At 49.4% G+C, this 18,232-nt stretch overlaps 6 protein-coding genes across 6 annotated transcripts; 3 read left to right on the top strand and 3 right to left on the bottom strand.

Moving 5' to 3' along the window:
• Nucleotides 1–806: 806 nt before the first annotated feature.
• On the top strand, nt 807–5,591 carry HETIRDRAFT_35279 (uncharacterized protein). Its single transcript, XM_009549611.1, has 6 exons — nt 807–1,253; nt 1,533–1,766; nt 1,812–3,008; nt 3,666–4,565; nt 4,635–5,242; nt 5,303–5,591. The coding sequence occupies exons 2-6, from the start codon at nt 1,581–1,583 to the stop codon at nt 5,496–5,498; spliced, it is 3,087 nt and encodes a 1,028-aa protein (XP_009547906.1). The 5' UTR covers nt 807–1,253; nt 1,533–1,580; the 3' UTR covers nt 5,499–5,591.
• Nucleotides 5,592–5,695: 104 nt separating this feature from the next.
• HETIRDRAFT_410586 (uncharacterized protein) lies at nt 5,696–6,711 on the bottom strand. Its single transcript, XM_009550393.1, has 2 exons — nt 6,428–6,711; nt 5,696–6,364 (listed from the first exon to the last, which is right to left on the bottom strand). The coding sequence occupies exon 2, from the start codon at nt 6,348–6,350 to the stop codon at nt 6,186–6,188; it is 165 nt and encodes a 54-aa protein (XP_009548688.1). The 5' UTR covers nt 6,351–6,364; nt 6,428–6,711; the 3' UTR covers nt 5,696–6,185.
• On the bottom strand, nt 6,525–6,915 carry HETIRDRAFT_322244 (uncharacterized protein; the record flags this gene model as incomplete). The annotated part of the gene is made up of 2 exons (XM_009550392.1): nt 6,525–6,704; nt 6,853–6,915. The coding sequence occupies 2 exons, from the start codon at nt 6,913–6,915 to the stop codon at nt 6,525–6,527; spliced, it is 243 nt and encodes an 80-aa protein (XP_009548687.1).
• Nucleotides 6,916–7,465: 550 nt separating this feature from the next.
• On the bottom strand, nt 7,466–7,795 carry HETIRDRAFT_103331 (uncharacterized protein; the record flags this gene model as incomplete). Its single annotated transcript, XM_009550391.1, has 1 exon — nt 7,466–7,795. One exon carries the CDS (start codon nt 7,793–7,795, stop codon nt 7,466–7,468), a length of 330 nt encoding a protein of 109 aa, XP_009548686.1.
• Nucleotides 7,796–9,607: 1,812 nt separating this feature from the next.
• Nucleotides 9,608–13,491, top strand: HETIRDRAFT_477710 (uncharacterized protein; the record flags this gene model as incomplete). The annotated part of the gene is made up of 14 exons (XM_009550390.1): nt 9,608–9,707; nt 9,841–9,920; nt 10,120–10,242; nt 10,296–10,697; nt 10,753–11,106; nt 11,170–11,324; nt 11,372–11,440; nt 11,498–11,657; nt 11,718–11,835; nt 11,894–12,126; nt 12,173–12,309; nt 12,367–12,390; nt 12,447–13,067; nt 13,161–13,491. The coding sequence occupies 14 exons, from the start codon at nt 9,608–9,610 to the stop codon at nt 13,357–13,359; spliced, it is 2,775 nt and encodes a 924-aa protein (XP_009548685.1). The 3' UTR covers nt 13,360–13,491.
• Nucleotides 13,492–16,488: 2,997 nt separating this feature from the next.
• Nucleotides 16,489–16,970, top strand: HETIRDRAFT_419738 (uncharacterized protein; the record flags this gene model as incomplete). Its single annotated transcript, XM_009550389.1, has 2 exons — nt 16,489–16,507; nt 16,744–16,970. The coding sequence occupies 2 exons, from the start codon at nt 16,489–16,491 to the stop codon at nt 16,968–16,970; spliced, it is 246 nt and encodes an 81-aa protein (XP_009548684.1).
• Between the last annotated feature and the right edge of the window lie 1,262 nt (nt 16,971–18,232).

Here is an 18,232-nt window from a genome sequence, read left to right as displayed (position 1 = left end):
ATGTGCGTATCCTCTCTTTGTGCGCTGTCATTCGAATAGACACTGACAAATACATACAGCACCTCTATCATAGCACTGGCCCGGAGAGACATGCAGTCCTGTTCATGAGCTGTACATCGCCTCGTGTTTTAATTTGACTCCCATCGACATAAACCCACCAATGGCCAACTCTCTAGCGGGCGTGGACGGCGTAACTCTCTCATCTGACCAGTTTGTAATTAGGAATATCGTAAGCCTCCTCGTTTGCTGGCGATGATTGATGCTAATTTTGACGATGACAGATGATGGGAGAGCCCCTTGTGCGTCCTTGTATTGTACCGGTCATCTCTTTGTCACTTCCCGACAGCTATTTTGAAGGGACTCGAGGAATCCGCGGAGATAGGAGAGGACGATCTCTCTGACGATCAAAGGATTGATCTGGATGCGATGGAACAGCTGGCGGCACCCATTGTCAGGGACTACAAGGAAGAGAGTCAAGTAATACCACTAGAGGCTGCTCTGGATCTTCTCCATAAACCCCTCGACCTCTGTCCTGCGGATTATCCTCTTCACTCCAACTCTTTGGACAATCTTGCTCTTCCTTTATCAGATAAATTCCATTGGACTGGAGACGTCTCGAATATGGACGAGGTCATACGTCTGATGGATATCAAGGTGACCGAAGGTACGATGCTACAGCAGTCAAATCAAAAGATTGAGGTTCCCAAAGACAAGGAATCACGAGTATGTGGATACACGTTATTATCTCTCGACAATGAGAACTCATCGCACAGCAGGGCGAATGTAACAACGAGAGCTACAATCTTCTGCCAAACAAGGACAAAGCATCTTCGATAATCGAACTCGCTCTTGACTCGTTGACAAAACTCTGTCAGTCTGGATCGATCTCGAACCTCGAATCTGCAAACCTTCTCTACCGCCAGGTCATCAGTCAGCGTGGGCGCCTGAATGACAAACATGCGGCTGCCATATATGGGCTCGCCGAAGCTCGTGTTTCACGCTGGTTTCATAGTCGACAGACTGGGGATTTGGATGAAGCAGTGTCCACATTTCGGGACTGCCTCCAATTCCCGCTTACTGTCTATTCTGATCGACCACAACTTCAATCTAGACTTTGCGCATGTCCGGTCACAAAATTTCTTGCGACAGGGCAGCCCCACTTCATCACCGAGGCAGCGCGTCTGTGTCTTCGGGTCTCAGAACGATATAACCAGGGTGCAGAAGCATTGTATTTGGCGCAGCAAGCCGTGGGGGTTGGCCTGCTACTCATATCGTCGAAGGACGCGACAGACATCGACCGTGCTGCTCTGCTTCTAGAGGCAGCTGCCTGCATGATACGAGAACAGAATCCTGCATATTGCCATATACTCAAACACCTCGCTATCGCGGTTACTCTCAGGTGTCTGCAGACTGGTCAGGGTTCTGATCTGGATCGTTCCAGTGTATTACTGGAAGGCATGATGCAGTCTCTACCGAACAAGGACAGAAGTGTTTCATTCATGTTTGGGGAGGTCGGCGATTCATTTGTGGAGCGATTCAAGCATACGACCCAAACTGGAGACCTCGAGAAGGCTAATTCAATGTGTCGAAAGGGTCTCATGCTTCTCCCTACCCCACATCCCGATCGGTCTTCCTATGTGAACAGCCTTGGAAGCGCATTCATGGTGCGATTCAAGCAGAGTGGCCAGGCGGTAGACCTCGAAGAGGCCATCTCGCTTTACCGAGAGACTCTCATCCTCTGCCCTGCCATACATCCTATTCGTTCAGTGTCATTGAACAATCTCGGGAACGCAGTCAAGACGCGATTTGAGCAGACAGGACAGGTGGCAGACCTCGAGGAGTGCATCTCGCTTCACAGAGAGTCTTTCATGCTCCGCTCTGCCCCGCATCCCCTTCGTTCAGACTCTTTGAACAATCTCGCGTCTGCAGTCAAGACGCGATTTGATCGAGCAGGACAGGTGGCAGACCTCGAGGAGGCAATATCGCTCCACCGAGACTCTCTCATCCTCCGCCCTGCCCCGCATCCCGATCGTTCGGCCTCTTTGAACAATCTCGCCAATGCAGTCCTGACGCGATTTAAGCAGACAGGACAAGCGGTAGACCTGGAGGAGGCCATCTCGCTTTACCGAGAATCTCTCAAGCTCCACCTTGCACCGCACCCCGATCGTTCAATGTTATTGAACAATCTCGGGAACGCAGTCAAGACGCGATTTGAGAAGACAGGACAGGTGGCAGACCTCGAGGAGGCCATCTCGCTTCACAGAGAGTCTCTCATGCTCCGCTCTGCCCCGCATCCCCTTCGTTCAGACTCTTTGAACAATCTCGGAGCGGCTGTCCTGACGAGATTTCAGCAGACGGGACAGGTGGCAGACCTCGAGGAGTCCATCTCGCTTCACAGAGAGTCTCTCGGGCTCCTCCCAGCCCCACATCCCAATCGTTCAATATCATTGACCAACCTCGGAAATGCAGTCTTGATGCGATTTCATCGAGCAGGACAGGTGGCAGACCTCGAGGAGGCAATATCGCTCCACAGAGACTCTCTCATCCTCCGCCCTGCCCTGCATCCCGGTCGTTCAAGGTCTTTGGCCGGTCTCGCCAATGCGATCATAACGCGATTCTGGCAAACAGGACAGGCGGTAGACCTCGAGGAGGCCATCTCGCTTTACCGAGAATCTCTCAAGCTCCGCCCTGCACCGCATCCTGTTCGTTCAGCGTTATTGGACAATCTCGGAGTGGCAGTCATGACAAGGTTTCAACAGATAGGACGGGCGGTAGACCTTGAGGAGGCAATTTCGCTTCACCGTGACTCTCTCACTCTCCGTCCAACCCCACATCCCGATCGTTCAATGTCATTGATGAATCTCGGAAGCGCGGTCATGGTGCGATTTCAGCAGACAGGACAGATGGTAGACCTTGATGAGGCAATCTCGCTTTACAGAGGCTCTCTCATGCTCCGCCCTGCACCGCATGTTGATCGTTCCAAGTCGTTGAACAACCTTGGAATCGCAGTCAAGATGCGATTTGAGCGGACAGGACAGGTGACAGACCTCGAGGAGGCAATCTCGCTTCACAGAGATGCTCTAATGCTCCGCCCTCCATCGCATCCCGATCGTTCAATGTCATTGAACAACCTCGGTAACGCAGTCATAGCGCGATTTGAGCAGACAGGACAAGCGGTAGACCTCGAAGAGGCAATCTCGCTTCACCGAGACTCTCTCATCCTCCACTCTGCCCCGCATCTCGATCGTTCAACCTCTTTGAACAATCTCGCCATTGCGGTAATGACGAAAGTTGAGCAGACAGGCCAGGCAGTAGATCTCGATGAGGCAATCTCGCTTTACCGAGAATCTCTCATCCTTCGCCCTGCCCCGCATCCCTTTCGTTCAGGCGCTTTGCACAATATCGCAAATGCACTCATGACACGATTCAATCAGACGCGGCACATTGCAGACCTCGATGAAGGAATCTTACTTCGTACAGAAGCCCTCGACTGTCTTCCTATGTCACATCCTCATAGATGCTTCATCCTCTTCCGCCTAGCTTCCAGCCTCCTCAAGAAAATCAGCTCGAATGATTCATCCTTGAATGGATCCCTGGATACAGCGGTCGACCTGTTTCGTACCGCAGTCAGATGTGAAACCGCATCTGTACTGGATCGCTTGAAGGCTGCTCAAACGTGGGCTCGCTGTGCAGATGAACGCAACCATACATCTGCATTGGAAGCATATCAGCTGGCCATTCAATTATATCCTCTGGTTTCTATGCTCGCCTCAAGTATCAGTTCTCGCACTCAACTCCTCGCTGACAAACTCGATCCTCATCTACCTGCTGATGCCGCGGCATGTGCCATCAGGTTGGGACAACTTGAGCAGGCCGTTGAGCTCCTTGAAGAAGGCAGAGCCATTTTTTGGTCCCAGGCCTTGCAGTTTAGGACTCCCTTGGATGATCTTTGGCAGGCACATCCGGACCTCGCACACAAGCTTCAAGATCTTTCGCAAGCTCTCGAATGGAGTTCATTCCGCGATAGCCAGATGTCTCTCCGTGAGGATGCACGAGGTGTGGTGACGATGGAAGCTGAGGCCGCAACATTCCGCCGACTGCACGAGGATCGGTTGGCGACCTTGGAGCGAATTCGGGCCCTGGAAGGATTCAACCAGTTCCTTTTTCCGCAGAATATCGAGTCGTTAAAGAGGGCTGCAGCTCGTGGGCCTGTCGTTCTCCTCAATGCCAACCTAGCTTCATGCGATGCATTGATAGTCACGCCAACTGGTGTCCAGCATGTCCCACTTTCCATCAACTTGACTGGTCTAGATATCGCTACTCTTGCCGCCTCCGTATATTCTGCCGCATCCAAGTCTCGGCTGCCCCAGACGATTCAAGATTCCCTCAAATCCCTAGTGCAAGAAGCGGGAGGCAGTCGTAGTGGTCTCGATGAAGAGGATCGCAAACAACGGCCAAGCGCTCAATCTCGGCCTAATCGACCTCCTCCCGACATCTTACGCGACGTCCTGGCAATATTATGGAGATCGGTGGTACGACCCGTGATCGTCACTTTGAAGCTGAAGGTACGTTTCGAGCTTGCACAGTCTGACATCGGTTGGCTGACATGATTTGATCAGAAAATGGATTGCGAGTCAATCGAGGGTCTTCCACGCGTATGGTGGTGCCCAACTGGGTTATTCTCCATTCTCCCTGTCCATGCCGCCGGAATCTATCACACCACTATGGGCGACCTCGAGAATGCATCGGAGTACATGATCTCATCCTATACTCCTACTCTGCGATCTCTACTTGTTCCTCCGCCTATAATCAATAGACATCCTTTACAGATGCTGGTCGTCATACAGCCCGAAACCGAGGGTTACAATGCTTTACACGGCACCAGAGAAGAAATGAGACGAATCGAGCGACATGTTCCATCGCCCAGTCTCGTCAAATTCGGGTCTGTCGGTGCTCCACCATCAAATGTTGAAGCTGTTCTTGGACATCTTCCTCATGTTTCGATCGCACACTTTGCATGTCACGGTGTGCAAGACCGCGACCCGCTCGAGAGCGCACTTCTTCTGAACGATGGTCGTCTTGATATCGCCACCATCATGAAGCTGCCTCTCCCGAATGCTTCGCTGGCTTTTCTCAGTGCATGCGAGACTGCGCAGGGAGATCTCAGACATATCAATGAGGCTATGCATCTTGCCGCCACGATGCTGTTTGCTGGATTCCGCGGAGTGGTCGGCACCATGTGGTGAAGCATTGTGTTTATAATTCACTCGCTCTCGATGTGTACTCACTCGGTGCTCAACAGGTCTATCGCTGATCCTGACGGCCCTGTGATCGCGGACGAATTTTATGGCCACCTGTTTCAAGGACATGAGGATGGATCACAGCCCGACTGCACACAAGCTGCTCGAGCACTGCACCTCGCTGTCATTAATCTGCGCAAACGGTTCCAAGAGGGGTCCTTTCTACGCTGGGTGCCGTTTGTTCATTATGGGCTGTAGTAGATCGCTCGGGGGTGCAGTTTCGGGTTATAGGACTCTATGTTGGTTATCTCTGTCTGCAGAATAGGAGTACTTCATTGTGGAGTCTATACGAACGACAGAGCGTGAATACAGATTGTGGGAAAGGAACCGTTTAGGTTGAACATGTATTTGTCGACACTGCTGCCTGCCAATCCATGGGCTCCGCAGCGAGAACAAACCTGCCCAAGCAATGTATTGACAGAGATATGTTCGTACGTCAGACAGCGGTATATCGGGGGAAAAGGGGTTTGGGAATGATGTAACACTTGGAGAGCGTACTCTTCTGTGCTCCAAGTCCAAGTCACCCTCTGCCTCCGAAAGCATCACCTTTCAAACGCCCGAGCTCGGAGAACCCGCGCCTGCCACCCTCGCTTGTCCTCGCGGACTAGTGACCGCTCTGCATCTGCACTCCAATTCCCAGCGTGTGAGCGTTGGGAACCAGATCAAGAATCCAACTGAGCTCGCACGGTTTCGTGGTCGCTGTCCCAATTGCTTTTGCTCGATGCTACATATCTTCGCGCGGCAGGTTTCTTTCATGATTTCCTTTCCCTCCCCTGACGTGTGTCCAGCCCGTACGAGCGTTCTCAATCGGCACCGGCTAATGATTCTCATGCCTCGACCAGCGCGCCACTGGCTTTCCGGACAAGCCCGCGCCCGCCCTCACGATCACACCTGATACCACTTGACCTCTAGTCGACTATACCATGCTGGCAGAAACGCTGCGGTACGCATAGCGCATGTAGGATTGCCTTCTTCTCTTGAACGTGTATGGGATAGATTTACGAGGAGCTGGAGGAGAATCCTCGAGGAAGCGAGGTTCATGCACTTCATGGTGCACTCGCCGTCTGCTTTGTCGAGCGTTTCCCTCAGAGACGGCGCACGAGCTAGCAAGGTACACGTCCACGCACCTGAATCTCACTGCCCATGCCACGGTATATCAAAAATATTCACGGCCATCAGGTCCATGGCCTCCCACACGAGCCACGACGTCAGCGAGGTTGTTGCTCACGCTACCTTCGACTGCTTCGGCGCGTCGGGATCTACAGCTGCTCGCTTGCAATAGTCGAGCGCCGCGAATACCGGTAGCGTCACATGCGGCAAAAGTCGACCATGAGCGGTCCCTCCTTGGTCAAGGCGTGAGATGCTCACCGCGCATGCTTGGACTCGTCCAATCCGAAGGATACACTGAGCCAGGCTATGAGCATTGCATATGGGCGATCACATGCGAGCGTTCATAGTGAAAGCGACGCAGACAGCCATCAGCGGCTACGCGCCTCCACTATCGACAGTCTGGCCTGGAACAGCGTGCTGGGCGGAACGAAGGACCACTCACCTGGCCTCGAGTGAGTTGCGACGAGTCCGCGAGCGACGCAGAGCGCTCAAGAGCGTAAAGCATGACAGCCACGCAGGGAGTGGGAAGCGGGGACGTTGAGCGCGGTGTATGCTGTCGTGATAGGGAGACGAGGAACTACGGCGACCAACACAAGAGCAAAGCGTACACATTCATTGCGAGCGCCGCACGGTGTCCTCAGCCGCTCTCTATCGGACGTGCAAAACGCATATATGCAGGAAGAGAATCGCAAAATGACGATCGATGATGAATCCACGCAAGCACGCACCCATCCTGCTTTGCTGAGTTCCGCGCGGAGCCTCCGCGAGCTCGTTGCCTCTGATGAAAGAGTATGCATGGCATCATTCAATCGAGAGTCGTTGCGCAAAAAGGGAGAGGAAGAGAGGGGCCCAAGCCGTCGCTGGTCTGCAGACGAACACGAGGGACAGACACGAAAGGGTGTTCACGGCGGACTCACGGCGCGAGCGCCATACGTGCGCACCGCTGACTAGATGCCTTTCACTCACCAGTTCCTCTGCAAAACCCCTCACCTAAAAGCTAAAGGCTGCTTCGTTGACAAGAGCAGATCAGACGGTGGGCAACGCGATCAGAATGATCAGGGAGAAAACGAGCGCGCGATGGGGATGGCTTCGGTAACGAGCGAGGAGCACAGCGTCGATGCGGGGCCGTGGACAGGCACGAGGGAGGGGATGGGCCCGCGAGTTGCTCTATATATAGCCCGCGGGTTGGAGGCAGCCTCGAGCGGCGTTGATCTGCGCCGGAAGAGCGACGTGGAACGCCGAGCTGCGTCGCGTTCCGGGCCCAGGCAAGGGCGGGATCCGCGTCGATGAGCGAGCGAGAGCACCGGCGGAGGGCGGAGCGATGAGACAGACGGGCGTGGATCGGGCCCGGCCGGGACCAGTCGAGGCCAATCGCTGTGTCCCATCGTGTCACTTCCGTCCATGTATGCGCTGTGAATATACGGTCAAGGCGTCTTCAGCGCATGGCGAGTGGAGCTGACAATGTGTCCGTCCGCTCGCAAGCTCACGCCCAGCACGATCCAGGTGCAATGAGTGGGCAGGAAGTGCGTTGTGCAATGCGACGAGTGGAAGAAATCACCGTCGGTGCCGCCGTGGAGACTCCTTCGGAATCCATTTGTCCAAATGAGAAACCCTCGTATGCCGGTTTAGGTTAAACGCATCCCGGTGTCCCCAGCCGCCGGGCGACACGGACGAGCGATAGATTTGGAAAGGGACTGGTGGTCGAAGATCCGCGTCAATCTGGCATGCCGGTGCTAATGGGGCATCTCGATTCCGGGAAGTTGGAGGGGAATCGAGAGATTTCAGAGAGCTGGTGTTCGGGCGAGGAAGTAGGGAGAATACAGCCACGGCACCAGGAGACAACTAAAATGATGATCAGACTAACCATAAATGTCCGCAGGAGAGACTGTGTCCTCGCGATAGAGACCTAGAGAGTTAGAACATTTCAACTCACTGTTTCACAAGCATTATTGGCCCAACGGCGAGATAGAGCGTTGGCAACAAGGAAGGGGGTAAAAATGTCAACTTCGCAAAGTCAGCACTTATTGTCAGGGTTAGGGTTACACCTCTTTGCTCCTCCCGCCGCTCTACGGTTACCAGAAGATTTTCCTCTATGCCGATCGCTATAGCTTCCTGATGCCGCTGCACGCAAATTCTCATTCGACATGGATATTTCAATGATAGAAGGGTGGAGCTGGTTCCCGTGCAACAAATTCTACTTCGGCAAAGTTCACCAGAGCCGGGAGCATACGACACTGGCTCGGAGTAATCAACACACTGTCATGACGCTTCGACACACCTTGACAAACCGAGAGGTCTTTTGCAGCCCGTGTGCGTAGCTTTTGATCTCAACTTGTGAGCACGCAAGAGCTGGAACATCACTTCGAATAGATTTCGAACCCTCGAATGACAGGTAAGGCTCTAACTATTCAATTGCTCTACTTGAGATGTTTTCTTACGCCCGTTTGGCTCCATCGTACAGAACATACGCCTCCTTCGATATCGTGATGCCTTTCGTGGTACGTCATGCCTCTGCATAACATGTTGAACTTTGGTGGTCGGCCGGGTCGTCTACTGTCTCATATTTTTGCCGATCACGCAATAACATGAATGATGCCGTAGGATCGACCGACCCCTCCCCGAACGCCGAACGCGTGAAAGTGAGCGGCCTTGGAATGAGATCAATGGATTCCGGAAATGCCAGCAGCGGTGCCGACGCCATTTGTCCAACGATCCAAGTGGCGACGTCATCCATCGTGCGCCAAGCCCGAGATCCGCTATCCATGAACATTTTTGAATCGCAGGACGGAGCATCGGACGAGACAAAAGTTCTGTGGGTCCAGAATAGTATAAATGCATGGTTGATAGCACTGTATGACGTGATGGAGTTTACACCGCAAGACTTGCTCTGACCCCGCTCAGAAGACGCGTGCAATGGATATGCAGGGTTCCCCCCGAGGATCAATGTCGCCAACCTTCGAATGTTTCATCTTTCGGGGTTGCTCAGACGTTGCGTGGTAGAGATTTCAATTCTATGGCGCCCGAAGACATTCCGTGAAGAGCCCAAGTGCTCACCAGTATCGCCCGTACGGAGTGCTTATGTCTCATGGATTTGTCATTTACTTCCCTATTAATACTGCCATCGACGACAGTGACTTCAGTCCGCTTGTCTCTACTCATCATCCAGTCAATTCTCCTGTCTCTAGCATTCAGCAACTATGTCTTCTGCAGAAGATTCATCTGACCCGATCTCTCGAATCGTGAAAAAGAAAAGGCAACAAACTCAAAGAGCGTGTGACCGATGCAGGAAAAAAAAAGGTTTGTCACATGTCTTGACTCCTTGCCCTGATCTCACCGATCTCGCAAATCGTCAATCTCGGATTTAGTTCGCTGTGAGAGACGACATTCGCTTGCTCTGGTGGAAGCTTTCTGACTTGACATGGTTTCTCAGGCGATGGAATGGAACAGCCAGGCCACTGCTGCTCCAATTGCCTCTCTTTCAATACAGAATGCACTTATCTGTACGTCAAGGTGAGTTACTCGTCCTAACCTCTTTCTGGCAGAGCTCGGCGTTCTACCTCTGACCTCGGATCATAACTTGGAGTGTGCTCGGAGTTGTCGCTGATACTGGCACTGTCCGAGTTCGAGGTCAGGCTCGGTAGGGGTATGCCGATCCGTTTGCTTTTTGTTTCTGACGTTGAGCGCTCGAATGACATTCCTGACTATCTAGAAACGTCGAATCGCGAAGGAGCCCAAGAAAGGGAAACTTCGTTTTAGTCTAGATGCAGGCATGCAAGGATATGTAGATGGTTTGGTAGCGCGAATACAGTCCATGGAGGGCCTCCTCAAGAAGGTACGTCTTCATCGAAGTTGACTTGGTGCATTTATGAATACGCAAACATGCAGGTGTTCCCAGACACTGACATCGATGCCGCGTTGGATGACCGTACGGCGACAACCTCCAGGGAAACCCACAACATCTCTCTAGCAATGACGACGCTTCCGGGGGCAACGCAAATTCAAAATTTCGATCATCCACGGTCCACCGATCGCTTGCCATTCGCTGATCGAGATCCCGACCCCAGCGACGACGAATACGAATACGGCATGTCGCCACAGATCATGGAAAAAATAGAAGCCCTGTCTCTCTATCCTCTTCGCTCTCTCTGGCTGGGGAAATCAAGTGATGTCCGATTGCTCCAGAGGGCCGTCGATGCGAAGTCCAGTTTTTCGGGCGAGCCGCGTGAACGTGATAACTTGGATCCTTTATCATCAACCGCTAGCGCTCAAGTCCCAAAACAGTACCCAGTTTGTCCCGTCCTCTCTCTATATATGTTTTCTTGACTCATCGGAACTGGTTTAGTGGGAGCATCTCGGGGACGACGATAGGCACTATCCGTATCTTTTCCCAGAGGACGACCTCCTTCACAGGCTTGTGAACGTATACTTCCAGCGCATCAACACTTTTCTACCTCTCCTCCACCGACCTACATTCGAGAAATCTATAGCTGACGCTCACCATCTAACCGATGCGCAATTTGGGAAGGTTCTACTGCTGGTCTGCGCGGTCGGTGCCAGATACCTGGACGATCCACGGGTTGTACTAGAGAGGGCAAGTGACTGGTATTCGGCCGGTTACAAGTGGTTTTCGCAGGTTGAGATGGTACAGAAATCTGTGGTGAGCATACCAACTCTGTACGATTTGCAAATTCACGCGGTCAGTGTTCATGTCGTATCCTCGTTGCCTGATCGTTGAATCCGCTTATTCGGCTCAACACAGATTACTGTTCTATACCTGTACGGTTTACAGTCACAAGCGGCTTGGGTGACTGCCGGCGTCGGTCTTCATCTCGCAGTCGACGTGGGCGCGCATAGGAAAAGGGCATATAGAGCCGAAACAACTGTGCGAGATGAGCTTTGGAAACGCGCATTCTGGTCAGCACCGTTGTCGTTGTCCTGGCCGTGAACTGACTAGTTTTCAGGGTCTTGATGTTTGAGGACGTGGCGTTGAGCTCTTATTTGGGCCGACCGTGTGGGATTCTGGAAGAAGAGTGAGTGCGAGCGAGTGTCAGTTGTACTTCTTTGTTGATTGGCTGAAATTTTGCCAGATATGATCTCGAATTTCCAACAGAATGCGACGACGAGTTTTGGGTGCATTCAGATCCCAGAAAGGCGTTCAAACAGCCTCCGGGGGTGCCGTCAACAGTAACAACCTTCTCACTCGCCCTACGGCTCACACAAATACACGCTCGTACCCTTCGAACCATTGTCAGTGTATCTATGAAACATGATTGGACGCGACTGATAGCTTGGAATTTATGACAATAGTATCAGACCAATAAATCCAAAATTTTACATGGATTCCATGGACCTGATTGGGAGCAGCGAGTAGTCTTAAAGTTTGATTCGGATCTTAACAATTGGGTAGATTCTCTTCCCAGTCATTGTGCGCCAGCTCCATTGTCTGTTCCATATGGTCTGCTGACATCACACTCTTTGAATAGTACAGTGGGACATATCACGAAATGACGCCTACACCGACAGCTCTGCTTTTCTTCGTTGTATCTATCATGCCGCTCAGATTCACTTGCACAGACCATCCATTAGCGCGAGAAGCATTGAGTCTCCACTCGCTAGTACCTCGCTTTCAATCTGTATCAATGCCGCACGGTCAAGCGTTCGTATAATATTGATCGAACGGCAAAGGACACATCGGGTTGCAGGCCCACTGCAACAGGTGAGCATTATATCGCTATTCATGGATATTTTCTGATCCTCCGCAGGCAATTTCATTCGTATCTGGTGTGGTTTTGGCTATCAACATCCTGGGGATGAATCGAGCGGATCCCGCCATGGATTTAATCCCACAGTTGAACACTGCGCGTACATGTGTACAGATTTTGAAAGAAGCCGAAGTGAGGTGAGCTCCCTTGTTACCACGCAATCGTCTTGTGCACCGCTAAGTGTTGAAATACAGATGGCATGACGCGGGCAGGATGCGGTAAGTCTCTCTAAGTATCGCTCGCTTCGTCGTTGGTTACTCACAATGACCGGAAGGGACGTTTTGGCCGAGTTGGTCAACTGCGCTGATCATAATCAGCACACGCCCTCATTAACTCACGTTGGCGATCCAGTACCTTCTCACAAAGAGGCGACCATTTCTCCCGAAGCCTACACTTCTGCTTCTACGAGGGCCAAATTCAATGTGACAGGCTATGCCTCTTCTGAAGAATCGCGACCACCGCCAAACTGGAACGGCATCGAACTCCCCCGTGCCGCCATGGTTGACCCTCCAAGGATGGGCGAAAGGACCCCTTACAGTACTGATAACGCGAACGCTGCGTATGCCGAGTACAGCGACTTGCCGTCCATGGTCGCTAGTGACGCCCCATCTGACGTTGCGTGGAACACGCATCTTCCCCAAAACCCGACCGCTGAAGAACAAACCCCCTTGGCGCCGACGACAAACGCGTATAGCTTTGTCCCAAGGTTCTTGCCTGACACATCTCTGCCTGAGTCTTTTACGAGTGGGGCAAGCCAGCAATTATCGGGTCACGCGCCCATTGAAGCTGATTTTACGGCTCTGGTGGCCTCACGGCCTCGCCTCGGCTTCGACGAGTCGGTGCAGGCTCACGACGGCACGTTGGCGACGTGGAATGGTGTGCCGACTTCCTTAGGGTACGTTGATCGCTGTTCAGCTTCCCTTTTGTTTTTGTGATTGTTTCTGTCGCTGACTCGTGGACGTGCGACGTGCAATGTACGGCAGCTTAGACCAGTGGGATGCTTATTTTCGACTTCGACAAATGCACGCTCCACCCGGCGCGCCATCGCAGACGCCCTACCACCGATGAGGCATACAGCAGCTCGGGTTGGCGCGTCCGTGGTGTCATTAATATGTACGATGCATGCAAACGCTGTCAAACAGTGTTTTTATAGCCGGACTATCGATTTGTTCTATTGTCTCTCCTGATTAATATTGCGCTTAGCAATACGCCTTCCGATTCTGGCTTGTGCCTTGGGATATACCTCCAGTTTGCATGTATCATTTGTACAGTCTCTACTGTTATCACTCAGAATTGACATCATTCCGGATTCCATACGTAACGTTGACCTTGACACGAATGTAAAAGGGCAACAGAAAACCACAGGAAAGGAGAAGGTTTTGATCCTACATTTGTCAATGCCATCGAAACGCTACTGCATATTCGGATAAGTGTAGGGAGGTTGTCGTTGTAGCCAATACAAGGCAAGGTTGATATTCTAAGGAAGATTACGAAGGGTTTTCTTGGACAAAATTCGAACTTTTTAGGGTCTGGTCAGCAATATATAACATTTTGTATCAATTGCTGGCACATACCACGTAAACACCACAATTGCCGGCAATTGTGAAAAATTGTCAGGTGATCTCTTGTCAGCAATTGTCAGCAATTGTTGTCAATCAGGCACTGTTGGCAAGATGTGTCAATTGCCTACAATTGCCCACAATTCCTGGCAATCTGTCCTCAATCTCATTGCTGATAATTGTCCACAATTGTCCACAATCATGATTGCCTTTTGATCCTGCCTGATCTCAATGTCATATCTGCTCTTCAACCTTTCTTGGATCTTGTTGGATCTTGTCCAATATTATTACACCTTGCTACTCTATCTCTAAGTCATATTTGGATGCACTATGCTGCACTGCTCATGAACCTGGATAATTGTCAGCAATTGTTGGATATTGTTGGGTCCTGGGCTAGGTTGTAGACTTGGACATTGCTGGCAAATGTTGGCATTTGTTGAATATCTGAGCAGAGTTTTTGATGGGCTAAAAATTGGTGAGTCTAGTAGAATAGAATTGCCAAAGTGGTAGTTGGATGAGTTGTGCCCAATTGCGGCAATTTGCAACAATTGTGTTTGAGCATTGTTTCAAATTGCTAACAAAAGCTGGGAATTGCTAGCAATTCCTGCCAATTGTCAGCAATTGCCAATAATGTCCAACAATTGATGGCAATTGGCAGGAATTGCTAAGATTTGTTGAAAAATAGGTAATATTGAGGTAAAAGTTTTGATTTTTGTCCAGGTTGGTCCCTTATAGAAGATACAAAGATACCAAAGGGGTGACTAGGTCAGATGCTTACTTTGTTGATAGGGAAAATAAGATGGTTCCAAACAATCAACTTGCAATACAATTCTGGTCAACAATTTCCAAGAAACTCAATATTTCATATATCAAGCGCAAGCAGATTATACCCTTCACAATGATATAGAGAATAAGCTGCTACCAGAGCCAAGCAGGTGCTTGGCTCTGGTTTATGAGGGACTATGCCCACCTCAAACATGCCAGCTTGGAATGTGAACAATACTTGAGGAACATATGTAGTGTGTAGATCCAGTGACATCATTAGCATTGGCGATGCCAAGTGACTTTTCTATGAGATATGACAAGTCACCAACATAAGTCTTATAAGAGTTGAGATAAAAATGCATCTATAGCTCTTTCCTTCAGTCTGTGTCATTTTATAAGCCTGTAATGTGCCGCACAAGCTATGAGTACCATCTTAATATACTGGGAGAATAATCTTTCAGACCATATGGTATTTATTCAAGGTTACTGATAGATATCAATGAGAATGGTGCCCTTGACAAAATATGCTCTTGAGTTTGTAATTGTGCAATGAAGCAATGAAAACCTATGAAGACTCCCTTGTGCCACAATCTGAGTAGAGATACATGTGACTGTGACTTACTGTGACAATGATAGCTCTACCAGTCACAAATGGAACAATCTCAGTAATTAGTGAAGATAACTTTTGAATCATGATAACTGTTCCTTTGTTAATTGCTTCCTCTTCAAAAAACATCCTAACTCCCTATCCTGACCCTCTAGCTGATGAGTCATTGCTCAGCTCTCAATTGCAGTCTATGTTAAGGGTCTATAACTGTAAGCTATGGCACCGTTATCCTGCAGATTAAAGCACAAGGCTACAGAAACACCAATACACCAGCCCAAAGACCATATAGATTGATGCCCCATCATAGAGACTTTTTCTTTCAAAACACAATTGTATTGTTGTCATTTACTAAAAAAACACCACTGGATCAACCATCTCATGGTCTGTTACTACTTATGCTTTATGCTCATCACTCATGATTAGGTCCTTTTTAGCTATCATATATAGATAGGGCTTTCAGAATGCAATATAATTCAATAGATTTGAATACTAGCTCAAACACTGTAATACATGCATGAGCTTCTTCCTACCCTATGGTACCAACTAATGCCCTTTCAGTTTGCCATAAATAGCATTATCTGTTAAAATCTGGGTATTTTTCCTTTGATAGACATTATAGATAAGCTATGGGATTGGTAGTTTCAAGTTGATCCTGGAAAAAGCTGTAAAATCCCCTCTATCAATAATGTAGGCATCTCAAACAAGCAAACTGACTTGTTTGCTTATTTCCTCTTTAGCTTTATAATAGCACAGAGACATTTGAATATTATCTTATCCCATTATTTGATAATCTTTCTAAGATCACGTAGTTTCAACAAGATAGTTTCAACTCACAAGTTGAGATCCTTGTATCCCTTTAACACCCTTCCACCACTAATATTAAGAGTCAAGCCACACTTTGTCATGTTGAATGCTGGAAAAAAACTTGGCAACTTGGTGTTTTGTCATATGTCTGTTATCTCTAGCATCTGCAGCAAGTATGGAACCTCAAATGAATATATGTAGCCAGTCATATTACTTATGAGTTAAGCCAAATCCTCCCCTATCATTTGTCTCTCAACCTCAGACATTTGCCCCTCAGTGCAAACATTGAGCTATTCGGAAACTTAGTATTGAACCTTCAGAATGGACCCCTTGCCAACTTCATAAGCGGCAAAAGTTAGGACCCCCACTTGTCAGCTCCAATGCTTCTACAGGTAGAAGTCGGGCACCTTACCGCAACCTTCTCACCCCAAGTATCCCAGATACTAATTTAGGCCACTTATTTGATGTTGTCCCAAATTACAAGGTCAATGATGAGCAGCTGGAATCAGATGTTGGCCAATGGGTGCAGTGTTGTGCCGTAGCAGTAGCAGGATCAGGAGGCTAGACTAGAAGTCTCCTCAATGAAGAAAAAGCTGAAAAGTATTGTTGTGATACTACTTAAAGGACATGGCGTAAGATTAGGACTTAGAGAGGGGATTGTCTTGCATTCATTTATGCTGTTTATTGTCATCTTAATTGTTACATTTCTTCTATCCCAATTTATCCTTGTCTTCCTCTTAATGTTTGCGCTGCTATTCAATGCATTGACTATTATTCTGTCTATTTTTTGTCAACTCTAGGCTACAGACCAAACAACTCATGGTAGCCACATATAGGTAGCGGTGATGAGCATGCACCCGCGCTAGAGTCCGAGGGAGGAATTCAGGAAGCTTGGGGGAGATACCAAATAGTGCTCGACAAGTACCGAAGATGCCAACTTTTACCGAACATGGTCAGTCCCTACCTGACCAACGACAAGCCACCGAAGGACGTTCAGCAGCACTTGGGTCAGTTTGCCCACACTTCACGCACCCACCATGACCACATAGGAGTGTTACAATAAGTGTTTACAAGATCAAAGCCAGTAGGCCGTATTGGCCAATATCCTCTGTGAGTCGGTTGGTCCTTATTGCTTATCTTCCCGACTTCCATATAGTCGGTCAAACACAAGCTTGCACCATTACTTGGCTATCCTAGTCATACGATATGTCTTCTTTATTTTCATTGGTTCTCCAATGCCTGTTCTGGCTACCTACACTTGGGCAATGGATCCCAAACGTTTGGGATTTCGCCATCGCTGATTAACTTTTACCTTGTCACCTTTGGAACCCATATGGACATCTCACCTACCTTCTTATCTTCTCTGATTGCTAAGGCTTGGCACCCATTTGACATCTACTCTCATTTCTTGTTTAATATTTTACTTAGGGGCTCTGTTTACTATAAAAACCTACATACACCTCTGGAATAAACCAGCTTTTGCACCCCACAGTTCAGAGCTCATTCGCACTTGTCTCAACCATCGAAATCATCTCCATCAACTCCTAAAAACTTGTCATCTTTGTCGTTTGGCCTTGTTCACGTTCGTACTCGTCTCTTTGCTCATACCCCTTGTCCTCCCTCATATATTGTCAGAGTCCTGTGCGGCTCTTAAAGCACATAGTTGTCGGTCACGACACTACCCCCCCCGTTACTGGCCGAATTGCCAATACGACTGACCGAACGTTTGGTCGGTGTTTGGTGCAGTCCTGAAACTGTTTGGGCGCTATAATCTCACACTCCTCGCTGCTTTTCAAGTGCGCCATCTATTTCTAAAGTCCTCATTAACAATTCCTTGTGTATCAGATACTAGCTCTAGCACCCCCTGCATTAGAGGTTGTTTTGGTGTTGTGCTCGGCACTTAGAACCACCTCTAGCATATCAGCGGAACTATCTATTGTTCTCCCACTTACATCTGCTGGCTCATTGCATGGATGTTATAAACTGCTTGTTCAGTAACCCAAGAGTAATAGGTTCTTCTTTAGGTTACACAAAGGACTGAGTGGATGAGGGAGTCTCAACTGTATCAAAAAATTAATACAGGAGTGGTTGCAGTGATCTTACTATAGAAAGACAGTAGGGGACAAGATTTTGTATGTGAGGATATAGAAAGAACAAAGGTTCCACTGTAAAAAGTCAGTGGCAGACAAAGAGAATAGACTAAAGTTCCTCAGCCTATTCTATGGGCCTTATATACTGTATAAGGCATAGGGTAAGTGTCCGTGTGCTTTTCCTAGTTCCCATTCCAGGAGAGCATGGGTCACTATCTTTCTCAGTCAGCACCTA

The sequence above is a fragment of the Heterobasidion irregulare genome, assembly GCF_000320585.1.
Source record: "Heterobasidion irregulare TC 32-1 unplaced genomic scaffold scaffold_07, whole genome shotgun sequence".
Classification (NCBI taxonomy): domain Eukaryota; kingdom Fungi; phylum Basidiomycota; class Agaricomycetes; order Russulales; family Bondarzewiaceae; genus Heterobasidion; species Heterobasidion irregulare.
This window is presented reverse-complemented; position numbering and strand designations above follow the sequence as displayed.

What these genes read in the sequence shown, in the direction of transcription:
- HETIRDRAFT_35279 (XM_009549611.1), top strand. Translation starts at nt 1,581, where the DNA reads ATGTGTCGAAAGGGTCTCATGCTTCTCCCTACCCCACATCCCGATCGG. An exon ending in TGAACAACCTTGGAATCGCA is followed by an intron (nt 3,009 to 3,665) that starts GTCAAGATGCGA and finishes GATCGCTTGAAG; the next exon opens with GCTGCTCAAACGTGGGCTCG. An exon ending in GGAGTGGTCGGCACCATGTG is followed by an intron (nt 5,243 to 5,302) that starts GTGAAGCATTGT and finishes GGTGCTCAACAG; the next exon opens with GTCTATCGCTGATCCTGACG.
- HETIRDRAFT_410586 (XM_009550393.1), bottom strand. Translation starts at nt 6,350, where the DNA reads ATGAAGTGCATGAACCTCGCTTCCTCGAGGATTCTCCTCCAGCTCCTC.